Source organism: Cetorhinus maximus, chromosome 8, assembly GCF_964194155.1.
Source record: "Cetorhinus maximus chromosome 8, sCetMax3.hap1.1, whole genome shotgun sequence".
Lineage (NCBI taxonomy): Eukaryota > Metazoa > Chordata > Chondrichthyes > Lamniformes > Cetorhinidae > Cetorhinus > Cetorhinus maximus.
The window spans coordinates 142,769,413-142,791,399 of NC_135886.1; the positions used below are offsets into that span (position 1 = coordinate 142,769,413).

The 21,987-nt window shown below is 43.5% G+C and overlaps 1 protein-coding gene across 1 annotated transcript in view; it reads right to left on the minus strand.

Annotated features, from left to right (window-relative positions):
- Positions 1 to 21,987, minus strand: part of LOC144684015 (tripeptidyl-peptidase 2-like) — a 111,020-nt gene that overhangs the window by 16,300 nt on the left and 72,733 nt on the right. The window contains 7 exon segments of the mRNA XM_078547706.1: positions 1,949 to 2,097; positions 6,746 to 6,824; positions 8,937 to 9,181; positions 10,701 to 10,838; positions 13,427 to 13,523; positions 14,437 to 14,537; positions 17,534 to 17,650. Coding sequence (XP_078403832.1) covers positions 1,949 to 2,097; positions 6,746 to 6,824; positions 8,937 to 9,181; positions 10,701 to 10,838; positions 13,427 to 13,523; positions 14,437 to 14,537; positions 17,534 to 17,650 — 926 coding nt within the window.

Genomic DNA, 21,987 nt, shown 5'->3' on the forward strand with positions numbered 1-21,987 from the left:
TCAGTGATGCATTAAAGTGTCAGCCTAGATTTTTGTGCTCAAGTATTTAGAGTAGGACTTGAATCCCCAACTGTCTGATTCAAAGAATTAGCCACATTAACAAGTAATAACAAAAGCAAAAAATTGCAGATGCTGGAAATCTGAAATAAAAACGAGGGGGGATCTCATAGAAACCTAAATTCTAATAGGACTAGACAGGGTAGATGCAGGAAGGATGTTCCCGATGGTGGGGGAGTCCAGAACCAGGGGTCACAGTCTGAGGATATGGGGTAGATCATTTAGGACTGAGATGAGGAGAAATTTCTTCACCCAGAGAATGGTGAGCCTGTGGAATTCGTTACCACAGAAAGTAGTTGAGGCCAAAACATTGTATGTTTTCAATGAGAAGTTAGATATAGCTCTTGGGGTGAAAGGGATCAAAGAGTATAGGGAGAAAGCGGGAGCAGGCTATTGAGTTGGATGATGAGCCATGGTCATAATGAATGGCGGAGCAGGCTCGAAGGGCCGAATGGCCTACTCCTGCTCCTAGTTTCTATGTTTCTACAACAAATGCTGGAAATAGTCAGCAGATCTGGCAGCATTTGAGGAGAGAGAAACAGAGTTAATGACCTGAATTTTTCAGTTGGCGAGTTAGGGGCGGGGCCCGCTCGCCGACACGAAAACGACACGGGATGACATCAGGGGAAACCGCCGACATTATCCCGCCCCATTTAAATATTCAGGAAGGCGGGGGCACAGCGAAATCAGCTGTCTGCCCGCCGACCTGTCAATGGCCAATTGAGGCCATTGACAGGGTAATTAAAACAATTAAAGACCCTGCCTGTCCAACCTTAAGGTTGGCGGGCAGGCCAGGTGCCCCGGCGGGCTTCAGAAAAAACATGAAACCTCATCCACTGACGGGATGAAGTTTCATGTCTGTTTTTAAAAAGTTTAATAAAGTTTTAGTCAAATTTATTAACATGTCCCATCTCGTATGACATTGTCACATGAGGGGGAAATGTTAATAATTTTTTGACTTTTCTATTTTTGATATTTAAAACGCTGTCAGTGCTCTCCCTGAGACAGCACTTAGTCTCAGGGAGCTGTGTGCACTTTGACAGTTGGGGAATCGCTCCCCCCCCACAACACAGGAAGCGCATAGCACTTCCCTTCGGGCAGCCCGCTGGGTGGGCCTTAATTGGCCCGCCCACTCAAAATGGTGGCGGGGCCCGTTTAGGCGGCGGCAATCGGCTGCCCGCCTGCCACCGAGCTGGTGGGGCCCGCCCGCCCATCAAGGGCAAAATTCTGCCCAATATTTCACATCTAGGACCTTTTTTCGGATTTCCAGACCGGAAACATTGGGCTGAATTTTATGGCCCCATTGCGGCAGGTTCAGGGTTGTAAAATGCGGCGAGCCATTCAAAAGTCCATTGACTTCAGCAGGACCGTAAAACTCCATCCGTTAACTCTGCTTCTCTCTCCACAGATGCTGCCAGACCTGCTGACAAATAAGAAAACTGCTTTGAATGAGTGCAAAGGTTATGAATACACTCTTAGATGTCTATGATATTCTTGTAGAGAAATGAAGGCCAGCTCTGGGCTTTAACAAGCTGCAGCACTGATTTTCAATGAGATTTAGGAACATGATCATTGCAAAGAGCTGCAATGGCTCCATGTTGCAACACCCTCAGCTTGTTGCATTTATGGTAGAATAACTAACCAGCCAGTCAGTTGGAAAATTACGGGCAGTGCTGCCATGTGCCTTTTCATTAACAACCCGAGTTTGGAAAACTGCACCTCCCCCACCCAACCTTCAGACCTAAGGGTACACAGAAGTCAAGTGTGCTCATGCAGGACGGTGACTATAGCTGTGAGCTGGTGTTTGAGCTCCCATCTTCACCTTGAGCTGTGCATTATTATCAGAGCTACCTTCTGTTCCTAATGGATTGGCTGAATGTATGTTACATACTTGTGCAGCCATTGTATTTTGAGATCCCTTATAGCCTCCTCGAACACCTCATTTGGTTCCTTCTCTTTTTCTTTGCTAGGCTTTTCTTTGCTTCCGTCCTTGGTCTTGATTGGAGGTGATATCAGATGGTAGCACACAGTGTGCACATCCTGAAAATAATTACACATCAGTTACTCATGGGCTCAGTAGGAATTGATCATTTTTGCTGTGGCAAATCTGCCAATAATATATTTATCATAAGAACATAAGAAATAGGAGGAGTAGGCCATTCAGCCCCTGCCCCGCCATTCAATAAGGTCATGGCTAATCTGCCCCAGGCCTCAACTCCCTGCTATTTCAAAAATCTATCTACCTCCTCTTTAAATACTTTCAGCGATCTAACCTCCACAACTCTCTATGGTAGAGAATTCCAGACATTCACTACGCTCAGAGAAGAAATTCCGTTGCATCTCAATTTTAAATGAGTGTCCCCTTATTCTGTAACTATGTCCCCTAGGCCGAGATTCCCCCACTAGTGGAAATATCTTCTCAACATCTACCCTGTCCAGCCCCCTCAGAATCTTGTACGTTTCAATAAGATCACCCCTCTTTCTTGTGAACTCGAATGAATAAAGGCCTAACCTGTTTAGCCATTCTTGTTACATCAGCCCCTTCATCCCAGGAATCAGCCCAGCGAATCTCTTTTGAACTGCCTCCAATGCCTGTATATCCTTTCTTAAATATGGGGGCCAAAACTGTACACAGTACTCCAGGTGCAGCCTAACCAACACCCTGTACAGTTGTAACAAGGCTTCCCTATTTTTAAACTCCAACCCCTTAGCAATACAGGCTAAAATTCCATTTGCCTTCTTAACTACTTGCTGCACCTGCATGCTAACTTTTTGTGTTTCATGCACAAGAACACCTAGATCCCTCTGTGCTGCACGTTTTTGGAGTCTATATCTATTTAAATAATAGCCTGCCTTTTGATTCTTCCTATCTCACACTTTCCTACATTAAACTCCATCTGCCAAGTTTTTGCCCACTCACTCAACCTGTCTATAACCCCTTGCAGATTCCTTATGTCCTCATCACAACATGACCTCCCACCTATTTTTGTATTGTCAGCAAATTTAGATACATTACACTCTGCCCCCTCCTCCAAGTCATTAATATAGATAGTAAATAATTGAGGCCCTAGGACTGATCCTTGTGGCACTCCACTAGTTATTTCCAACCTGAAAAAAAAACATTAATCCCGACTCTCTGTCTTCTGTGTGTTAACCAATCCTCAATCTATGCCCTGCCCCCTCCATTACCCCCAATACTGTGAGCTCCTATCTTGTGCAATAGCCTTTTATGTGGTACCTTATCGAATGCTTTCTGGAAATCCAAATACACTACATCTACTGGTTCCCCATTATCAACTCTGTTATATCTTCAAAGAACTCCAACAAATTTGTCAAACATGATTTCCCTTTCCCAAAACCATGTTGACTCTGTTTGATTGCATTAAGCTTTTCTAAATGTCCTGCTATTTCTTCCTTAATAATGGACTCTAGCATTTTCCCAATGACAAATGTTAGGCTGACTGGCCTATAGGTTCCAATTTTTGTCTCCCTCCCTTCTTGAACAGTGACTTCACATCAGCAGTTTTCCAATCCACTGGGACACTCCTGGAATCCAGTGAGTTCTGGAATATTTCGACCAATGCCTCCACTATCTCTGCAGCCACTTCCTTTAATAATAACAGAAAATGCTGGAAATACTCAACAGATCAGACAGCATCTGTGCAGAGAGAAACAGTTAATGTTTCTGGTTGATGACCTTCTGATAAAACTTGAATTTGAAATGTTAACTCTGTTTCTCCCTCCACAGATGGTTATTTTCTACCTTGTTATTGTTCTACCTTGTTACTAATGACAAATGGATTGGTAATATGTGTTTCTTTGGGCATCTGACACTATATTTTTGAAATTTAGGATACTAAGCAGGAACCAAGGGCAGTCGGGTGGGAAGGTGGGGCGGGGGGAAGAGAGGGGAATGGGGTCCCATGTAGTAGCTTGCAATTTTACAGGAGTGTCACAGGTGGGGTGAGGTTTCACGAGGGTATTAAAATTTTTATAAAATATTTAAATAAAAGAAATTGACATGTCCCATCTCATGTGAAAATGGCACATGAGGAGACATGACAATAATTTTTTTGCTCATCTTTATTCACTGTTTGAAACCTGAGCAAAGTGCTGCCTCAGGGAGATCTGAGCGCTCTTTAGTGTGCATGCACAAAAGAGCGCACTCCCAGCAGACATCACGCTGGGCGGGCCTTAATTGGCCTTCCCGCATAAAATGGCGGCGCGCCCACAACCGGCGGCACCGATCAGCAACCCGCCCACTCACGCACATCCCCCCCATGTTGCCCCAGGTGTCAACAGACCAGAAACATTAAGTCTGTTTCTCCCTCCACAGATACTGCCTGACCTGCTGAGTACTTCCAGCATCCACAGTATTTTGCTTTTGCATTAAAAAATGCTTCTGCTTCTCAGTAAAGTCCTCCTTCACCTCAGTGATCTATACAAATGAGCAAAAACCTGACAGGTTTCCAGATGCAGACAGTATGGTTGATTAATCACCCTGTGAACAGAACCGTAAGGTCTACTTTCTAATGGAGCAATCACCTGCAGCCATGGAATTTCTAACCAGCTAGAATGACTCATAAACACAAACAGAATACAATTAGAACTCAGCATCTGTGTCTACAAAAACCATTTGTACAGTTTAATTTGTAGAATAATTCATCTGCTCTAGGGAGGTTCCGCTATGTCACAAATAGAGTTGTTCTGTGCAAACATCACTTCACCCTCCTAAAGGGACAGTCTCCACTCCATTCCATAAACACAACAGTTTGCTAACTAAGTTACAGCAGTATGGGACAGCTAATCTAAGTAGATATGTTACTGCCCATGGATTTCAGTGGCTGGTTAACAGCAAGAAGCCTAGTTTGTAATTTCACAGAAAAATGAACAGAATCAAGGAATTCTAGGCCCAGGAAAATAAATCAATGTGCATTTTTATAGTGCCTTTCATGATTTTGAGAAGTCCCAAAGGGTTTACAGCCAATGAAATAGCTTTTTAAAAAAAATGTAGTAACAGTTGTTAATGCAGGAAATGCAGGAAGCCAATTTACACACAGCACATTCTCACAAACAGCCAATAATTAACAATGCTTTAGTGACGTTGGCTGAGCAATATGTATTGGGTAGGCTACGGGGAGAACTGTCCTGCTCTTCTTCAAAATAATGGTGTGGGATATTTGATCTCCACCTGAGGCCTCAGTCTAGCATGCTTTGGGAAGGTCTAGGAGAGAGAGAGAAGTGGAGGGGTTTAGGGAGGGAACCCCAGAGCTCAGGGGCTGGGCCATTGGTGGGGCAAACGGTGGGAGCAAATGACAGAATCAGAGGAATGGAGTGTTTCAAGGAGAGTCGGGGGAGGTGTGGTGGGGTACATTGGGCTGTAGGGCCAGAGCAAGCTGGGAGTAGATGCAACTGAGGAAATCTTTAGCTGTGATGACACAGTAAAGCAGGTAGCAGCTCTCGCTCTGCAGAATAGAGATCCTTTTTTCATTCTTTCATGGAATCTGGGCGTTACTGGCAAGACCAGCATTTGCTGCCCATCCCTAATTGCCCTTGAACTGAGTGGCTTGCTCGGCCATTTCAGAAGGCAGTTAAGGGTCAACCACAATGATGTGGATCTGGAACCATATGTAGGCCAGACCAGGTAAGAATGGCAGATTTCTTTCCCTAAAGGACATTAATGAACCAGATGGGTTTTTATGACAATCGATGATAGTTTCACCATTACTGAGACTAGCTTTATATTCCAGGTTTATTAATCGAATTTAAATTCCATTAGCTGCCGTGGTGGGATTTGAACCCACATCCCCACAGCATTAGCCTGGGCTTCTGGATTACTAGTCCAGTGATGTTACCATTATGCCACCATCTCTCCGGCCACACCACCTTGTCACCACACCATTTCTCCTGGCACATGAAAATCAGATGGCAAGACAGGTAGGATATACTGGCCTTGAAGAAGGACAGCATATATTCCTCAGAGCAACATAGCGACTTAAAGAATGAAATTATAAGGACAGGTTGCGTAGGCTATGATTGTATTCCCTTGAGTTTAGAAGATTGAGTGATAAACTGAACAAGGTATTTATGTTATAAAGGGATTTAATAGAGTATTTCCTCTGTGAGGGATTCCAGAATAAGGGTGCATAATCTGAAATAAAAACTTAAAGTGCTAGAAAATCTTTGGATACTAGTCTGGCGGCATCAGTGGAGAGAGAAACAGAGTTAACGTTTTGAGTTGAATATGACTCCTCTTTGGCATAATCTTAAAATTGGAGCTAAATCACTTAGCAATAAAATTAGAAATCACTTTCTCACACAAAGGCTAGTGGAAATCTGGATTTCTCATCCCCAAAAGGCTATGGCTGTTGAGGGTGAATTGAGAATTAACAGAAATAGGTTTTTGATAAGTAAGGATATAAAGTGATATAGAACAAAGACAAATAAACAGAGTCAGTTATGGTTCAGATCAAACTTGATCTAATAGAATCCCAGAAACGGCCAGAGGGACTGAGTGCCATTGGTCCGATGTTCCTGTACACACGGAACAGGAAAGAGCTAAACCTGCCAGCAGTTTGTGTGAATTCACAACAAATGTCAACCCTCGTTAAGGAACAAACATGATAAGCAGATCGAAGGAGAGTGGGCTGAGCAGTGCCTGTGTGACTTGAATAATAACCAGACTTACGGCTTTCTTGCCCATTTCCGTTTTAGAAAGCGTGAGTGTCCCTGTGAGCTGGCAGCCAATTTCAACTCCTTTGGGAACTCTGAGGGAGAAAAGATCAAATTAATTCCATTCGTTGCGTGCAGCATACCGAGACAGAAACATGCATGCAAACAGAAAAGGCCGGGAACACACAGCAGGTCAGTCAGCCTCTGTAAAGGGAGTTCAGTGTAAGGCAGGAGTCGAGAAATAAAAACTAAGCCAGCTCTACGGTGAGGTTGGGGAGAAAGGAGGAATGGGAAGTACTCCAATCACAGGGGTGAGACTAACAGATGGAACAAACTCGATGAGGTGGGTGGGTGGGATGTTTGGATTTTGGTACGCTCCTTCCGCTGTTTGTGGGTGGGATGTTCGATGAGGCGGGTGGGTGGGATGTTTGGATTTTGGTACGCTCCTTCCGCTGTTTGTGCTTGGCCTCCAACTGGGCCTGTTGGAGACGTTCAAAATGGTTGGCATTTTCACTGATGCTTCTTCTCCACTTTGGGCGGTGCGAGCAAGAGATTCACACGTTATCGGTGGGGATTTTTTTTAGGGAGGCTTTGAGGACGTCCCAGGAATGTTTCCTCTGCCTTTCTGGTCACTGCTTGGCGTGACGAAGCTCGGAGAACAGAGCTTGTTTTGGGAGTCTTCTGTCAGGCGTGCGGACGATGTGGCCCGCCCAACGTAGCTGATTAGCCATACCCAGCGCCTCGATACTGGGGATATTGGTGTGAGAGGGGATACTGATATTGCAGCGCCTATTCTGCCAGTGAATTTGCGGGATTTTGTGGAGGCATCACTGGTGTTAGTTTATAAGGGATTTAAGGTGTCTGCTGTATGTTGTTCATGTCTCTGACATGTAGAAGAGGGCAGGTAGCATTGCAGCCCAGTAGACCATGAGCTTGGGGCCAGGTTCATGAGCATGGAATCATATTGAACAGAAGGCCATTCGGCCCATCGTGCCTGCGCCAACTCTTTGAAAGAGCTATCCAATTTGACCCAAACCCATGGCTCCTGCCCCATAGTCTTGCAAATATTTCCTTTTCAATTATTTATTCAATTCCCTTTGGAAAAGGTCTATTGATTCTGCTTCTATTACCCTTTCAGGCAGTACATTCCAGATCACAACAGCCCACTGCAATTCTTTTTTCTTCATCTCCCCCCACCCCACCCCTCCTATTATTTTAAATCTGTGTCCTCTGGTTACTGACCCTCCTGCCAGTGAAAACAGTTTTTTCTTATTTACTCTATTAAAACCCTTCTGATTAAGCAGTTTTTTTCCCTTTGTACATGCTGATGGATGTGTTGTGTTATTTCCGGTATTTTTTATTTCAGATTTGCAGGGTGGGGAGTGTGGGACTAATTGAATAGCTCTTTCAAAGAGCTGGCACAGGCACAATGGGGCCTCCTTCTGTGTTGTAAGAGTCAACAATTTCCAATTTTTTTTTCCCTTCTTGTGTGTACATCATGTTTTTAAATTGGTGCTTTGTTAAACTTGACAGTTCCGTAAATGTCGCTCTGTCAACATCAAGAGCAGATTATCTGATCAGTCATCTCATTTGCTGAGGACAAACTAGCTGCTGCATTTGGCTACATGACAGTGACTAGTACACTCCAAAATTAATTCACTGGTTGCTCTTGGAAATGCCATGAGGACTTGCTAAAGAAAATGCATGATTTTCTTTCTGTATCATGTGAAATAAAGGTTTTTGTGTGCCTCAGTGCAATTTCAAGCTTATGAAAAATGACCAAAATATGGAGCGACATTCCAGAGAGGCGATTATTGTAAATTATACAGTATTTTGTGTTTTATGCACCCATATGATAATTATTTGGCTGCTATTTTGATTAAAATATTAAACGTGTCAAATACATAAACCCGTTCTTCGCTGTGCATGGACATGAAATTAGCAGTTAACAGCAATGTCATTAGCAGGGTATTTCTTTTTAATTGAAACTTGGGACATAGTCACAAACATGACTGAAAATTAAGAGTGCTCAAAAAATACATAAAACTGAAGCTTTGCTCCCAGCGTGGGGACTCGCCAGATGGGAGCACACACTGGAGAACCGGGAGCGCAGCCAGTATGCCTGAACAGCAAGATGTTGCACATTTTCTTTCCCAAACTTTAATTGGTCAGATTCTGTAAAGTCCCACCTTGTACCAATTACTTACTTGTCATCTGGCAAAGAAGTGATGTAGAATGGAATAGTGTATTTTGGGGGCAGCGTAAGGGAACAAAATTTGTTCTTGTTGAGTAGGGCATTGACATGGGTCCGATAGATGTCCAGGTTCAGAGGGGCTGGGAGCTTGCGACTGATGTGGAATGGCAGGTCATTTAAATGTTCCAACTCACTCAGCGCCTCATGGCGAATCTGCAGGTGTATCACATAGTCCCCTTTATCTAGTTTCAGCGAGTACTGTGAAGGAACAACAAAGTGTTTCATGAGCAGGTCGTTGTGACGAAAAGAGAAACACCTACCGTACACTTCAGGACCAGCTCTTCAAATCTGGCTCACCTTTTGAAGAAAGGGGGACTTGCATTTCCAGATTGCCTTTAACGATATCAGGATCTCCCAAAGTGCTCACCAGCAAATGAAGTAATTTTAAAGTTTTTTTTTAAATTCATTCACGGGCTGTGGGCTTCGCCGGCTGGGTCAGCATTTATTGCCCATCCCTAGTTGCCCTTGAGAAGGCAGTGGTGAGCTGCCATCTTGAACCGCTGCAGTCCATGTGGTGCAAGTACACCCACAGTGCTGTTAGGAATTGAGCTCGAGGGTTTTGACCCAGCGACAGTGAAGAAACAGCGATATATTTCCAAGTCAGGGTGGTGAGTGACTTGGAGGGGAACTTGCAGCTAATGGTGTTCCTATCTATCTGCTACAGTATAGTCATTGTTGTAATGTAGGAGATGAAGCAGCCAATTTGTGCATAGCAAACTCCCGCAAACAGCAATGTGATAATGATTAGATCACCTGTTTTTAACTGTTGTTGGTTGAGAGGTAAATATTGACTAGGGCACGAAGAGCTTCTCCCCAGCAACTCTTCAAAATACTGCCATGACATCTTTTACTGGCAGAAGGGGCCTCGGTTCAATGTTTCATCTGAAAGATAGAATCTCCAACAGTGCAGCACTCACTCAATACTGCACTGAATCTAAAGTCTCTGGGGTGGGACTCACAACTCCAACGCAAACACACAACTGCTGACAGAGAGGCAAGAGTGCTATATAGAGTGACAAATTGAAGGTTTATGGTGGAAGATCAGTCCTATAGAGAGTTGAGGACCATCATTTGGAGTCCTGGTGAGACATTTTGGGATGAGGTGTGAGTAGCTTAGTTTAAATACTTATCTTGTACAAGTGCAATTGGAATGTGGTTAAGGTAGTGTTGCAGTTCTATTACAGGGCAAGTAATACTGGACTAATAGCCCGAAGAACACAAGTTTCAAATCCCCTCATGGCACAGATGAATTGAGTGTATTAAGGACTGTATTCTAAGCAATAAAAACTTATGCATCTCTTTCAGACAATCTGAGCTCTAAGGGAGGCTCCGAGCTTCCAGTTTTCTGCAATTCAATTTTACACTACATGGAAGGTTCCATGCCTGCAGAAATGTTTTTCCTCTTTTCACTTGTCCCTTACCTTCCTCCTTCTTTCCAAACACTCCACTCTGTGATAGCAGTGGATCCATTACTTCACTGAGTGAAATGTAGACTGATGGTATGGCTGGCGTCTCCTCTGTTCCTGCAATGGAGTGGTCCTCTTTCCGAGATTAGACCCACTGTGTCAGCCTTCAACAGTACATTCGCGAACAAGCGCCTTCTGCAGAGATGGCTGAAGTGTCACCTTCACTATAATTTCACAATTTTATTGTAGGATTGTTTCAGCCAGCTCAATGCAGAAGAATGCATTATTCCATCCTTAACCTCTGCTCTTACCCTATCAGGATAGGCATCGCCCGATCCCACCAGCTTCTTGTTTTGATCGAAGAGCATCCAAAGTTGGCTGTCGTACTCTGATTCATATAGCAAGTCTGAGAGTAAGGGACAGCTGGGAGTCACTTCACCAGACTTTGCCTGCAGTAACACATAACAAAACACAATTATCACTGAACAGCAAATGGTAAAAAGTTGTAAAGGAAGCCGTTCAGCTGAACTCATCCATACCCCTTTTATCGTTGGTGCACTGTGACCACAGTAAGCAAAATCTGCAGGAGGCATTGCATCAACTCATCAAGACTTATCTGACAACTCCCTCCTCTGTGACATCTACCTTCGAGAGGGTCAAGGGCAGCAATGTCATGGGAACACCATCACTTCCAAGTTCCCCTCCAAATATCAGTCAGACTAATACAGATCAAGCTGAGATTATGTTGCAGGTCAATAAGGTATTAAAAAAAGCAAACCAAGCACTAGGGATCATTTCTGAAGAGACAGAATTTAAAAGCAGGGAAAGTGTTACATTTGGACAGTACCTTGGTGAGGCCTCACTTACAGTACTGGGTCTGGTCTCCTATTATGAAAAAGGAAAAAAGTGAACAGGTTCAGGTTCTTTTTTTTAAACCAGAAATAAGAATAATGAATGGCGATCTGATAGAGATCTTTAAGATTATGATGGGGTTTGATAGGGTAGGTGTAGGAAAAAATCTTTCCAACTGTGGGGCAGTCCAAAACTAGAGGTCATTAATATGAGACAGTCACTAATAAATCCAATTGGGAATTCAGGAGAAACTACTTTAGAAAGTGGTGAGAATGTGGAACTTGCTACCACAGGGAGTGGTTGAGGTAAGCAGTAGCATATCAGATACATTTAAGGGTAAGCTGGATAATCACATTAGGGAGAAGGGAAAGAAGTATATGTTGATGGAGTGAGGTGAAGAGGTGTGGGAGGGGGTTCGTATGAAGCATGAACACTGGCCTGGACCTGTTGCTGTGATGTACACTGCAAGACTATGTAGTTTTGTACTGCGTACACTTCTGAATATAAAATTTATTGCTTTATCACCACATCATAGGGTAGATTTTAAGGATGCAGCACCTCATACAGTGCTCTGATTACTGACTCTAGCTTGGAGGGCAACAGGTCTCATAAGAACATAAGGCTTGGGAGCAGGAGTAGGCCATTCGGCCCCTCGAGCCTGCTCTGCCATTCGATAAGATCATGGTGATCTGATTGTGGTCTAACTCCGCTTTTTTGCCTGTCCCCCATAACCCTTGACTCCCTTGTCCATCAAGTCTCGCTCAGTTAAAATTAGCAACTGTGCATTAGAATGCATTTCACTGAAGGGTTGAAGTGTTTCTGAGAGAAGAGACAAGGTGCCATATAAACACAAGCTTTGCTTTTTTAATAAGAGGCAGTATTTTCTGCAAATGTATAAATCCAACAATACTTATACCAAAAATAGCTGGACAGCGCTGAAAACAAACAGCTCTGCCTTGACCTGACCACAAACAACAACTCGCATTTGTATAGCACCTTTAACGTAGGAAAATGTCCCAACGCGCTTCACAGAAACAGTTAACAAACAAAATTTGGTAGAGCACTACATAAGGAGATATTAGGCCAACTGAAGAAAGACTTGGTTAAACAGGTAGGTTTTTAAGGTCTTAAAGGGAGAGAGAGAGAGAGAGAGAGACAGAGAGATAGATAGATTTAGGGAAGGAATTGAAGAGCTTAGGGCCTAGATAGTTGAGAACGCAGACACCAATGGTAGAGCAATTACAATTGGGGATAGGAACATAGAAAATTTACAGCATTGAAGGAGGTCATTCAGTTCATCATGTTCTGTGTCAGCCAAAAAACAGCTATCTGGTCTATTTCCACTTTCCAGTTCTTGGCCTGTAGGTTACAGCATTTCAAGTGCATATCCAAGTGATGCATGTGGCTAGATTTGGAGGAGCATAGAGGTCTCAGTGGACTGGATCCAGTTACAGAGAGAAGAAGGGGTGAGACCATAGAGGGATTTGAAAATATGGCTGGGGATTTTAAAATTGATGCATTGTCAGACCGGAAGCCAAGCACAGGCGTGACGGGCGAATGTGACTTGGTGCAAGTTAGGATACGAGCAGCACTTTTAAATAATTACAAGTTTATGTGAGATGGAAAATGGGAGGCTGACCAGGAGAGTATAAAAAAAATGTCATAAGTACAGATGAGTCATAGCCAGCTCACTATTACAGCCCCATAACATTATTTCTTGCATCATTCTACAGCTTTTCCCTTCACACCACTATACAGAGACCATGATCAGAACTGGCTGCACTAAAGCCATTCCTGACATCAGTTCTCATTTGCTCTTTACTAGTTCATACCTGTATCCCTTGGTCTTGCAGTTGTGGGGCAACTTGAATAGTACTAAGGATTTTCCTCTATTCCACTTAGCATTTTATGTATCTCTGTTAGATCCTCTTTTGCTTGCCTCTTTTCAAAGCTGGAGATCGAGGAGGTATAAATTCACCTTGCATGGTCACACCCTGCCCAATTTCCTTTTCTACTGAAGTCAGTGAATGTAAATGCAAGTTTTTGCTGTAGTAGACTTCAAAGTGGTCCACCCTTAAGGGAGAACACTGAATGCAACCGGAGACAGTACAAATCATAGTTAGCAAAAATAATCTCCACAGACAGCTTCTGAGGAGGAATGCTCAGCTGTACTGTAAGCAGTTACCTGGCTGAAATTGTAGATCAGAACCAGCTCATAAAGTTGTCTGTTGTTGGGCAGGATGTCACGGGAGCCTAAGGGTCTTGTTCTGGCATCCACAGGCCTGTAGAAAGAGGTAAATCCTTTTATTATTGGTTTGTAATTTATAGCAAATCAGACCCGGGCACTAAAATTACAGACACTTGTCCTTAAGTGTCCCTGAAAAACACAAATGCGTTTGTCTCTGTATTAAATCAAGTTAAATCCAACTGGGTCTGAATTTGGAAAAAGAATGTTTCATTTCTCATAGCTGATAAATGAAATCTATTTCTAGAAGAAATACTGCAAAAATGCTTAAGAAGATAAATTGATCTGTCTTAAACATTAAGCCACATTCTATCTTAGGAAATTCATCGTATGCACAGAACCACAGAGATTAAAAAGACAGGCTTGCACTTCTGTAGTACCTGTCAAGTCTCAGGATGTCCTAAAATGTTTTACAAATGATGAAGTACTTTTGAAGAACAGTCACTGTTGTAACGTAGGAAATACAGCAGCCTATTTCCACACAGCAAGATCCCAGAAACAGCAACGAGATAACGACCAGATAAACTGTTTTGCAAGTGATTCTGGTTGAGGGATAAATATTGTCTAGGGCACCGGGGAGAACTGTTTCTTTAAATAGTGCCATGGGATGTTTTACATTCACCTGAAAGGGTAGACGGGGTCTCGGTTTAATGTTTTATCTAAAAGACAATACCCCAGATGGTGCAGAAAGTCCCTTAATACTACACTGGGACTGTCAGCCTAGATTATGTCCTTGCTTGTCTGCAGTGGGACTTGAACCGGTGATATTCTGACTCAAAGGTGAGGTTGCTACCACTGAGGAAGGGCTGAGAGAATTAGTTGTGTCAGCCAAAGCCTTCAGGTAGTTTGCACCATACAACATGCAGTGCAACAACTAATGAGATTAATGCACCATAAAGATGCAGTTAGCACCTGACATCGTCACAGATTGAGTAAAATGTTTACTTTACCGAAGGGTCTGCACCCAGTTTTTCAGAGTCACGACAGGTGAAAGCTCCTCGTAATTCAGTGAGGCTGTAGTGTCACATCGCGCTACGCCTTCCGATGCATGCTAGAAGGAACGAAATCATACATGTGATTAACATTTCTGCTTCTCCGGTGAGGCCTGTTAACTTTGTAGCCAATTTACGCCACACAATTATGCTTCCTATCAAACAGCATTCATTATTTGTCAACACTTCCATTTACAATAAACTTCCAATACTTTACACACTCATTTAAAAAATAAATTAATTCTTGGGATATGGACATCACTTGCCAGGCTGGCATTTATTGTCCAACCCTAGTTGCCCTGAGAATGTGGGGCTGAGTTTTGTCTTTGGACAGACTGGCCCTTTCTAAAGTTCCTCTACTGATGAGAGCCAAGAAGTTCACCATACAGGATATTTTCAGTCCCTCCCTTCTGGAACCCCCCCTTCAAATCTCTCTGCCATACCTTTTCTCTCCGTTCTTTCATAGAATACTGCAGAATTTTCTTTTCAACCACTTTGAACACTGCCCTATAAGCCCTTTCTATCTGGTTCTTGCCCTCCTTTATTTTGTCTTCTGCTCTTCATTTTCTGCTCTGGGATATCTGTCCAAGGAGGAGCATTAGGAAGAATTGTCTTTGATTTCTATAGCACCTTTCACGGTCTCAGGATGTCCCAAAGCACTTTACTGCCAATGTAGTCAATGCTGTAATATAGGAGACATGGCAGCCACATTGCGCACAGCATGCTCCCAATACAGCATGTTGATATTATTGGCTAATCTGTTTCAGTGATGTTGGCTGTTGGCCAACTCTTGACCTGGATATGGAAGCTAACTTCCCTGCTCTTTGCAATAGTGCCATGGGATCTTTATGTCTACCCAGGGTAGACGGAGCTTTGGTTTAATGCTTTGTCTGAAAGATGGCACCTTTGACAGTGCAGCACTCCCTCAGTGCTCAGCCTGCGACAGTGCAGTGCTCCCGCAGTACTGACTCTTTGACAGTACAGTGCTTTCGCAGTACCGATCCTCCAATGGTGCAGTGCACCTGCAGTACAGACCCTTCCAAAGTGCAGCGCTCCCTTGGTACTGACCCTTCAAAAATTCAACTGCACTGGACTACTGGTCTGAATTTTGTGCTAATGTCTGTGTGGGACATGGCCCCATAACCTTCTGGCTCACTGGTGAGGGTGCTACCCACTTAGCATTGCACAGTTTCAGGGTGTTGTCAGTTGGAGTCTGTTAAATGTAGGGTTGCCAAGTCTCCAGGAATTCAGTCTCCATCTCCTGGAACCTCCGACAGTGCAGTGCTCCCTCAGTGCTGACCCTCCGACAGTGCAGTGCTCCCTCAGTGCTGACCCTCCGACAGTGCAGCACTCCCTCAGAGCTAACTCCTTGACTATTTTTTTAAGGAAAAAAAAAATTATAGAAGCCTTAAAAATGTTCCAGTAATGAAAATATTGGACAGGGACAGGAGGCCTTGAGCCAGGAGGTCATGCGACAAAACCTCCAGGAATCCATCCAGGAAAATCTCGTTTTAAGGAAATATATTGAGCTTTTTTAATGCATTCATGGGATGTGGGTGTCGCTGGCTTCACCAGCATTTGTGTTATTGCCCATCCCTAATTGCCCTTGAGAAGGTGATTTCAGAGGGCGTTTAAGAGTCAACCACATTGTTGTGGGTCTGGTGGGTCATGTAGGCAGATTTCCTTCCCTGAAGGACATTATTAAACCAGATGAGTTTTTACAACGATTGACAATGATTTCACGGTCATCATTAGACTTTTAATTCCAGATTTTTTTTTTTACTGGATTCAAATTCCACCATCTGCTGTGGTGGGATTCGAACCCCGGTCCCTAGGGGTCTCTGGATTACTAGTCCAGCGACAATATCACCACGCCACAGATGTGGAAGTTTGAATCATTTATCAAAATGACTGAGCCTGGAAACGTGTTCTGTCCTGAAGGTTCTGCAAGTCTTCGTTTCATATCCGTGTGGATAGTGTGGGTGAGTTTATCTACTGTGTCTCTCAGGGAGGCGATGCAATGAACTGAAAGACGATACTTCTCCACTTCCATCAGCTGAAGGTTCACACGAGATAGGAGCAGAAGTAGGCCAATCGGCCCCGCAAGCCTGCTCTGCCATTTAGTAAGATCATGGCTGATCTATTTGTGTTTTGAATTCCACGTTTCCATCTACCACCAATAACCTTTGATTCCCTTGCCTAACAAGAACTTATTCAACTGTCTTGTGAAGTTGAGTTTGATTTCACTGCACAACACACAGATACAGATTACATATCATGTCACACTCGAGGAGTTCACCTGACACTGTAAACAAACACTCTCGCAGTTCAGCAGCCACTTAAACCCATGTGTCTTACAGCATTAATGTTGCTGTCAGCAAGCGGTTACTTTCAAAGTATGACACCCGACAGGAAGTCTGCTCTTAAATTAAGTATCAAATCTATCGCGTGTGAACATCACTTTTACATTCACTGGTATTTAATGTTTATTTTTCCATATGAAGGATATGGAAATATTTTGATACAATCGAGCAGATGGTAGTGATATGCTAAAACTAACTGGTTTCTATTTGGTGTTAGTCATGGCTCAGTGGGAATCACCCTCGCCTCCAAGTCACAAGGTTGCAGTTTCGTCCCATTTCAGAAACTCAAGCACAAAATCCAGGCTGGCACTCCAGTGCTGTGCTGAGGAACTGCTGCACTGTCTTTAGGATGGGATTAGTAAACCAAGGGCCCTAACAGCACTGTACCTCCACCACAGGGACCGCAGCGGTTCAAGAAGGCAGCTCACCCACCGCCTTCTCAAGGGCAATAAATGCTGGCTTAGCCAGCGACGCCCACATCCCATAAATGAATTAAAAAAATAAATTCCACGGCATTGCTTTGAAGTAAAGCAGGGGAGTTTTCTCTAGTGTCTTGGTCAATATTTCACCACCTTTTGTACAGATTTTTAATTAATCCAATTCTCTCTCAAACAGTTACTCAACACAATCCAAGTCGAGCATAATGTTGATCATTAAAACTGTAAATAAAATGTGCAGAGGACAATACTTACAATGTGTAATGTGTCACTGTTACACTTCAATCCATGGAATGAAATGACGTAGTCGATGGTAGTATGTCTCAGGCTAGACCACCAACGTGCAATGCAAATTTCAATGGTCTTTTCTTCCTATAAAGTATTAAATGGTTATAGAAATACACCAGAGGCAATGAATCCAACAAGGCCACTCTCATTGTACATGTACTTTGCTCAACAATTGTCGATGTGCAGAGAGAGGTACGAATGAATCAGAGGCTTCCAACAAATCTCACTGCTTTCAAAGCTTTGTGGCATTTCACGATAAAACTTTAACTACAAATAAAGTGAAATAGCAAACTTCGAAATGAAAAACAGAAGATGCTCTAAATACACAGCAGCTGTCAGTGAGGGGAGAAGGCAGGTTAAAGGTTTTGCATATGGATCCTTCATCAGAACCAGAAGCTGAGAGAAAAGCGAACTCCTAAATGAGTCTCACTAAATTGTTGTAAGTCAGGAGCTTACCCAGCCCAGGCTTTACCAACTTGACACCTGTGGCTACATCTTCTGGCCCACCCCATTCCCACTGAAAATCAAACCATCCCTTCCAGACCGTCACTGATGTCATCTCTTCCAGAAATCTCCTGCGCCCCTAGTGCCGCACCGCCACTGATTCCCCACATCCCATTTCTACTTCCTCCAGGACACACAAACAGGACCGTCCAAACCAGGAAAATGATCTGCTCCCATCCCTTTGAACTAATCCTGTCCTATCTTCATTCTTCTATTCGGTTCTCCTTTGCCCAGTCCCTTCCCAATCCTGTCTGTGACTTTCCTGACGCAGTTCTGTTTCACTGGCCCCCAGCTAATCCCTTTTCACTGGGGTTGTTCAGTCCCCAAATCCTCCATCTCTCATCAGGACGTCCACTGGTCCTCTGCTTCCTCCTTGAGTTGCGCCATTATTCCCATGTGCCATCGCCCTATCCTCTACCTGGCTGAAATTCTCACTGTCAACAGCTCCCCACTTAACTCCACACATTTCTGCTATCCTGGCTCCCAGCTATTACCTCCATTCTAAAACTATAACCTGCCCCTCCCCAACCTCTTCTCCATTACATTTATCACTGTATTGGTACTGTTGCCTCCTCTACTCTGCCCTGGGAAACTTCATTGATTATCCTTCCAATTTCCTCACAACCTTCGCCTTTACATGATCCACCTCTAACCCGTTCATTGAATTAGATCAAACGTACAACACAGAAAGAGGCCTTTTGGTCCAATTGGTCTATGTCGCAATTTATGCTACGCAAGAGCTTTCTCCTGCCCTACCTTCATACAACCCCAAGAGCATACTTTCTCCCTCATGGACTTACCTTGTAGTTGCCTTTAAATGCATCTATGCTATTCACCCAATTACTTCCTGGTGTTCCATCCTCTGGGGAAAAGAGGCGTCACCTGAATTCCGTATCGGATTTGTTTCTATCTTATATTGGTGGCCTCTAGTTTTAGTTTCCCCAACAAGTGGAAATGTTTTCTCTACATCTACCTTACCAAACCCTTCCATTATCTTAAAGATCTCTATCAGGTTGCTCCTCAGCTAGAGGAAAGAGCCGCAGCTTGTTCAGCCTTTCCTGAAAAACGTATCCTCTCACTTCAGGTTATCAATCGTGTCAATCTCTTTTGCACCTTCTTCAGTGCCTCCAAGTCATTGTTAAAACATGGAGACCAGAACTGTGCACTCTACTCCAAGCGTGGTCTAACAAAGGTTCTACACGAGGCATACAAATTGGCTAAAAAAAAACACCAGACCTGAGGATTAGGAGCAGTTTAGAATTCAGCAAAGGAGGACCAAGGGATTGATCAAGAAGGGGAAAATAGAGTACGCGAGTAAGCTTGCAGGGAACATAAAAACTGACTGTAAAAGTTTCTATAGGTATGTGAAGAGAAAAAGACCGGTGAAGACAAATGTAGGTCCCTTACAGGCAGAAACAGGGGAATTTATAATGGGGAAAAAAGAAATGGCTGACCAACTAAATACATACTTTGGTTCTGCCTTCACAAAGGAGGACACAAATAACATACCAGAAATGTTGGGGAACACAAGGTTTAGTGAGAGGGAGGAACTGAAAGAAATCAGTATTAGTAGGGAAATGTTATTGGGGAAATTGATGGGATTGAAGGCCGATAAATCCCCAGGGCCTGATAATCTACATTCCGAGTACTTAAGGAAGTGGCCCTAGAAATAGTGGATGCATTGGTGGTCATCTTCCGAGATTCTATAGATTCTGGAACAGTTCCTACAGATTGGAGGGTAGCTAATGTAACCCCAATATTTAAAAAGGGAAGTAGAGAGAAAACAGGGAATTATAGACCAGTCAGTCTGACGTCGGTAGTGGGGGAAATTCTAGAGTCCATTATAAAAGATTTAATAGCTGAGCACTTGGAAAACAGTGGCAGAATCGGACAGAGTCAGCATGGATTTATGAAAGAGAAATCATGCTTGATAAATCTACTGGAATCTTCCAAAGATGTAACTCATAGAGTTGATGAGGGGGAGCCAGTGGATATGATTTATTTGGACTTTCAGAAGACTTTCGACAAAGTCCCACATAAGAGATTAGCGTGTAAAATTAAAGTGCATGGGATTGGGCGTAGTGTATTGAGAGGGATAGAAAACTGGTTGGCAGACAGGAAACAAAGAGTAGGAATAAACGGGTCTTTTTCCGAATGGCAGGCAGTGACTAGTGAGGTACTGCAGGGATCGGTGCTAGGACCTGTTATTCACAATATATATTAATGATTTAGATGAGGGAACTAAATGTAATATCTCCTAATTTGCAGATGACACAAAGCTGGGCGGGAGGGTGAGCTGTAAGGAGGATGCAGAGATGCTTCAGTGTGATTTGGACAAGCTGAGTGAGTCGGCAAATGCATGACAGATGCAGTATAATGTGGATAAATGTGAGGTTATCAACTTTGGTAGCAAAAACAGGAAGGCAGATTATTATCTGAATGGCTATAAATTGAGAGAGGGGAATGTACAACGAGACCTGGGTGTCCTCGTACACCAGTCGCTGAAGGTAAGCATGCAGGTGCAGCAGGATGTAAAGGTGGCAAATGGTATGTTGGCCTTCATAGCCAGAGGATTCGAGTACAGGAACAGGGATGTCTTGCTGCAATTATACAGGGCCTTGGTGAGACCATACCTGGAATATTGTGTGCAGTTTTGGTCTCCTTATCTGAGGAAGGATGTTCTTGCTATAGAGGGAGTGCAGCAAAGGTTTACCAGACTGATTCCTGGGTTGGTGGGGCTGACATATGAGGAGAGATTGAGTTGGTTAGGATTATATTCGCTGGAGTTCATAAGGATGAGGGGGGGATCTCATAGAAACCTATAAAATTCTAACAGGTCTAGACAGGGTAGATGCAGGAAGGATGTTCCCGATGGTGGGGGAGTCCAGAACCAGGGGTCACAGTCTGAGGATACGGGGTAGACCATTTAGGACTGAGATGAGGAGAAATTTCTTCACCCAGAGAGTGGTGAGCCTGTGGAATTTGCTGCCACAGAAAGCAGTTGAGGCCAAAACATTGTATGTTTTCAAGAACAAGTTAGATATAGCTCTTGGGGCGAAAGGGATCAAAGGATATGGGGAGAAAGCGAGAGCAGGCTATTGAGTTGGATGATCAGCCATGATCATAATGAATGGCGGAACAGGATCGAAGGGCCGAATGGCCTACTCTTGCTCCTATTTTCTATGTTAACATAGCCTCTCTGCTTTTCAATTCTATTTCCTCTCTGGAATTTGCTCCCAATTACTGGTTTGTTATCCACCAACACAAAAACGTGCAACATTGAAAGGAGCTTTGAGGCCCATCAAGTCCATAGTGGTTATTTTGCCCAAGAGTTGCTTCCTGTAATTTCCAGTCTTCTGCTCACCTCTTATAACTTATAATACTCTTTTTTAAAGCAATTATCTCACGTTGTGTTAAAAGAATTAATGGACTCCGTTTCAAAAGCAGTCTGAAGCAGGGAATTTTACATTCTCACCACCCCCTGTGTAAAGACTTTATTTTTCTAATAACTTCCCTTTGACATTTTGTGATCATCTTAAATTTGTCCCCTCGTTATTGTCTTGCAGACCAGTGGAACCAATCTGTCATTATACATCCTATTGTAATCATTCAGAACTGAGTGACCTCTGTCAGGCTACCTGTAATTTATGCAATTCTAATGAGTACAGAACAAGTGAACATAGTGAAGCTGCTGGGCTGTCCAGGGTTGAAATCAGGGAGCATTTTTTCACACAAAGGGTAGCGGAAAGCAGGAACACACCCTCCTTCAAAAAGCTGGGGACGCTGTGAGAGTGGAGGGGGGGCAGAGGCAAGAACAGAAATTTAGGACTGAGATTGACAATTTTTTAATGGGTAAGAGTATCAAGTGTGGGTAAAAGGAATTAGAATACTGATCAGCAATAATCGAATTGAAAGGT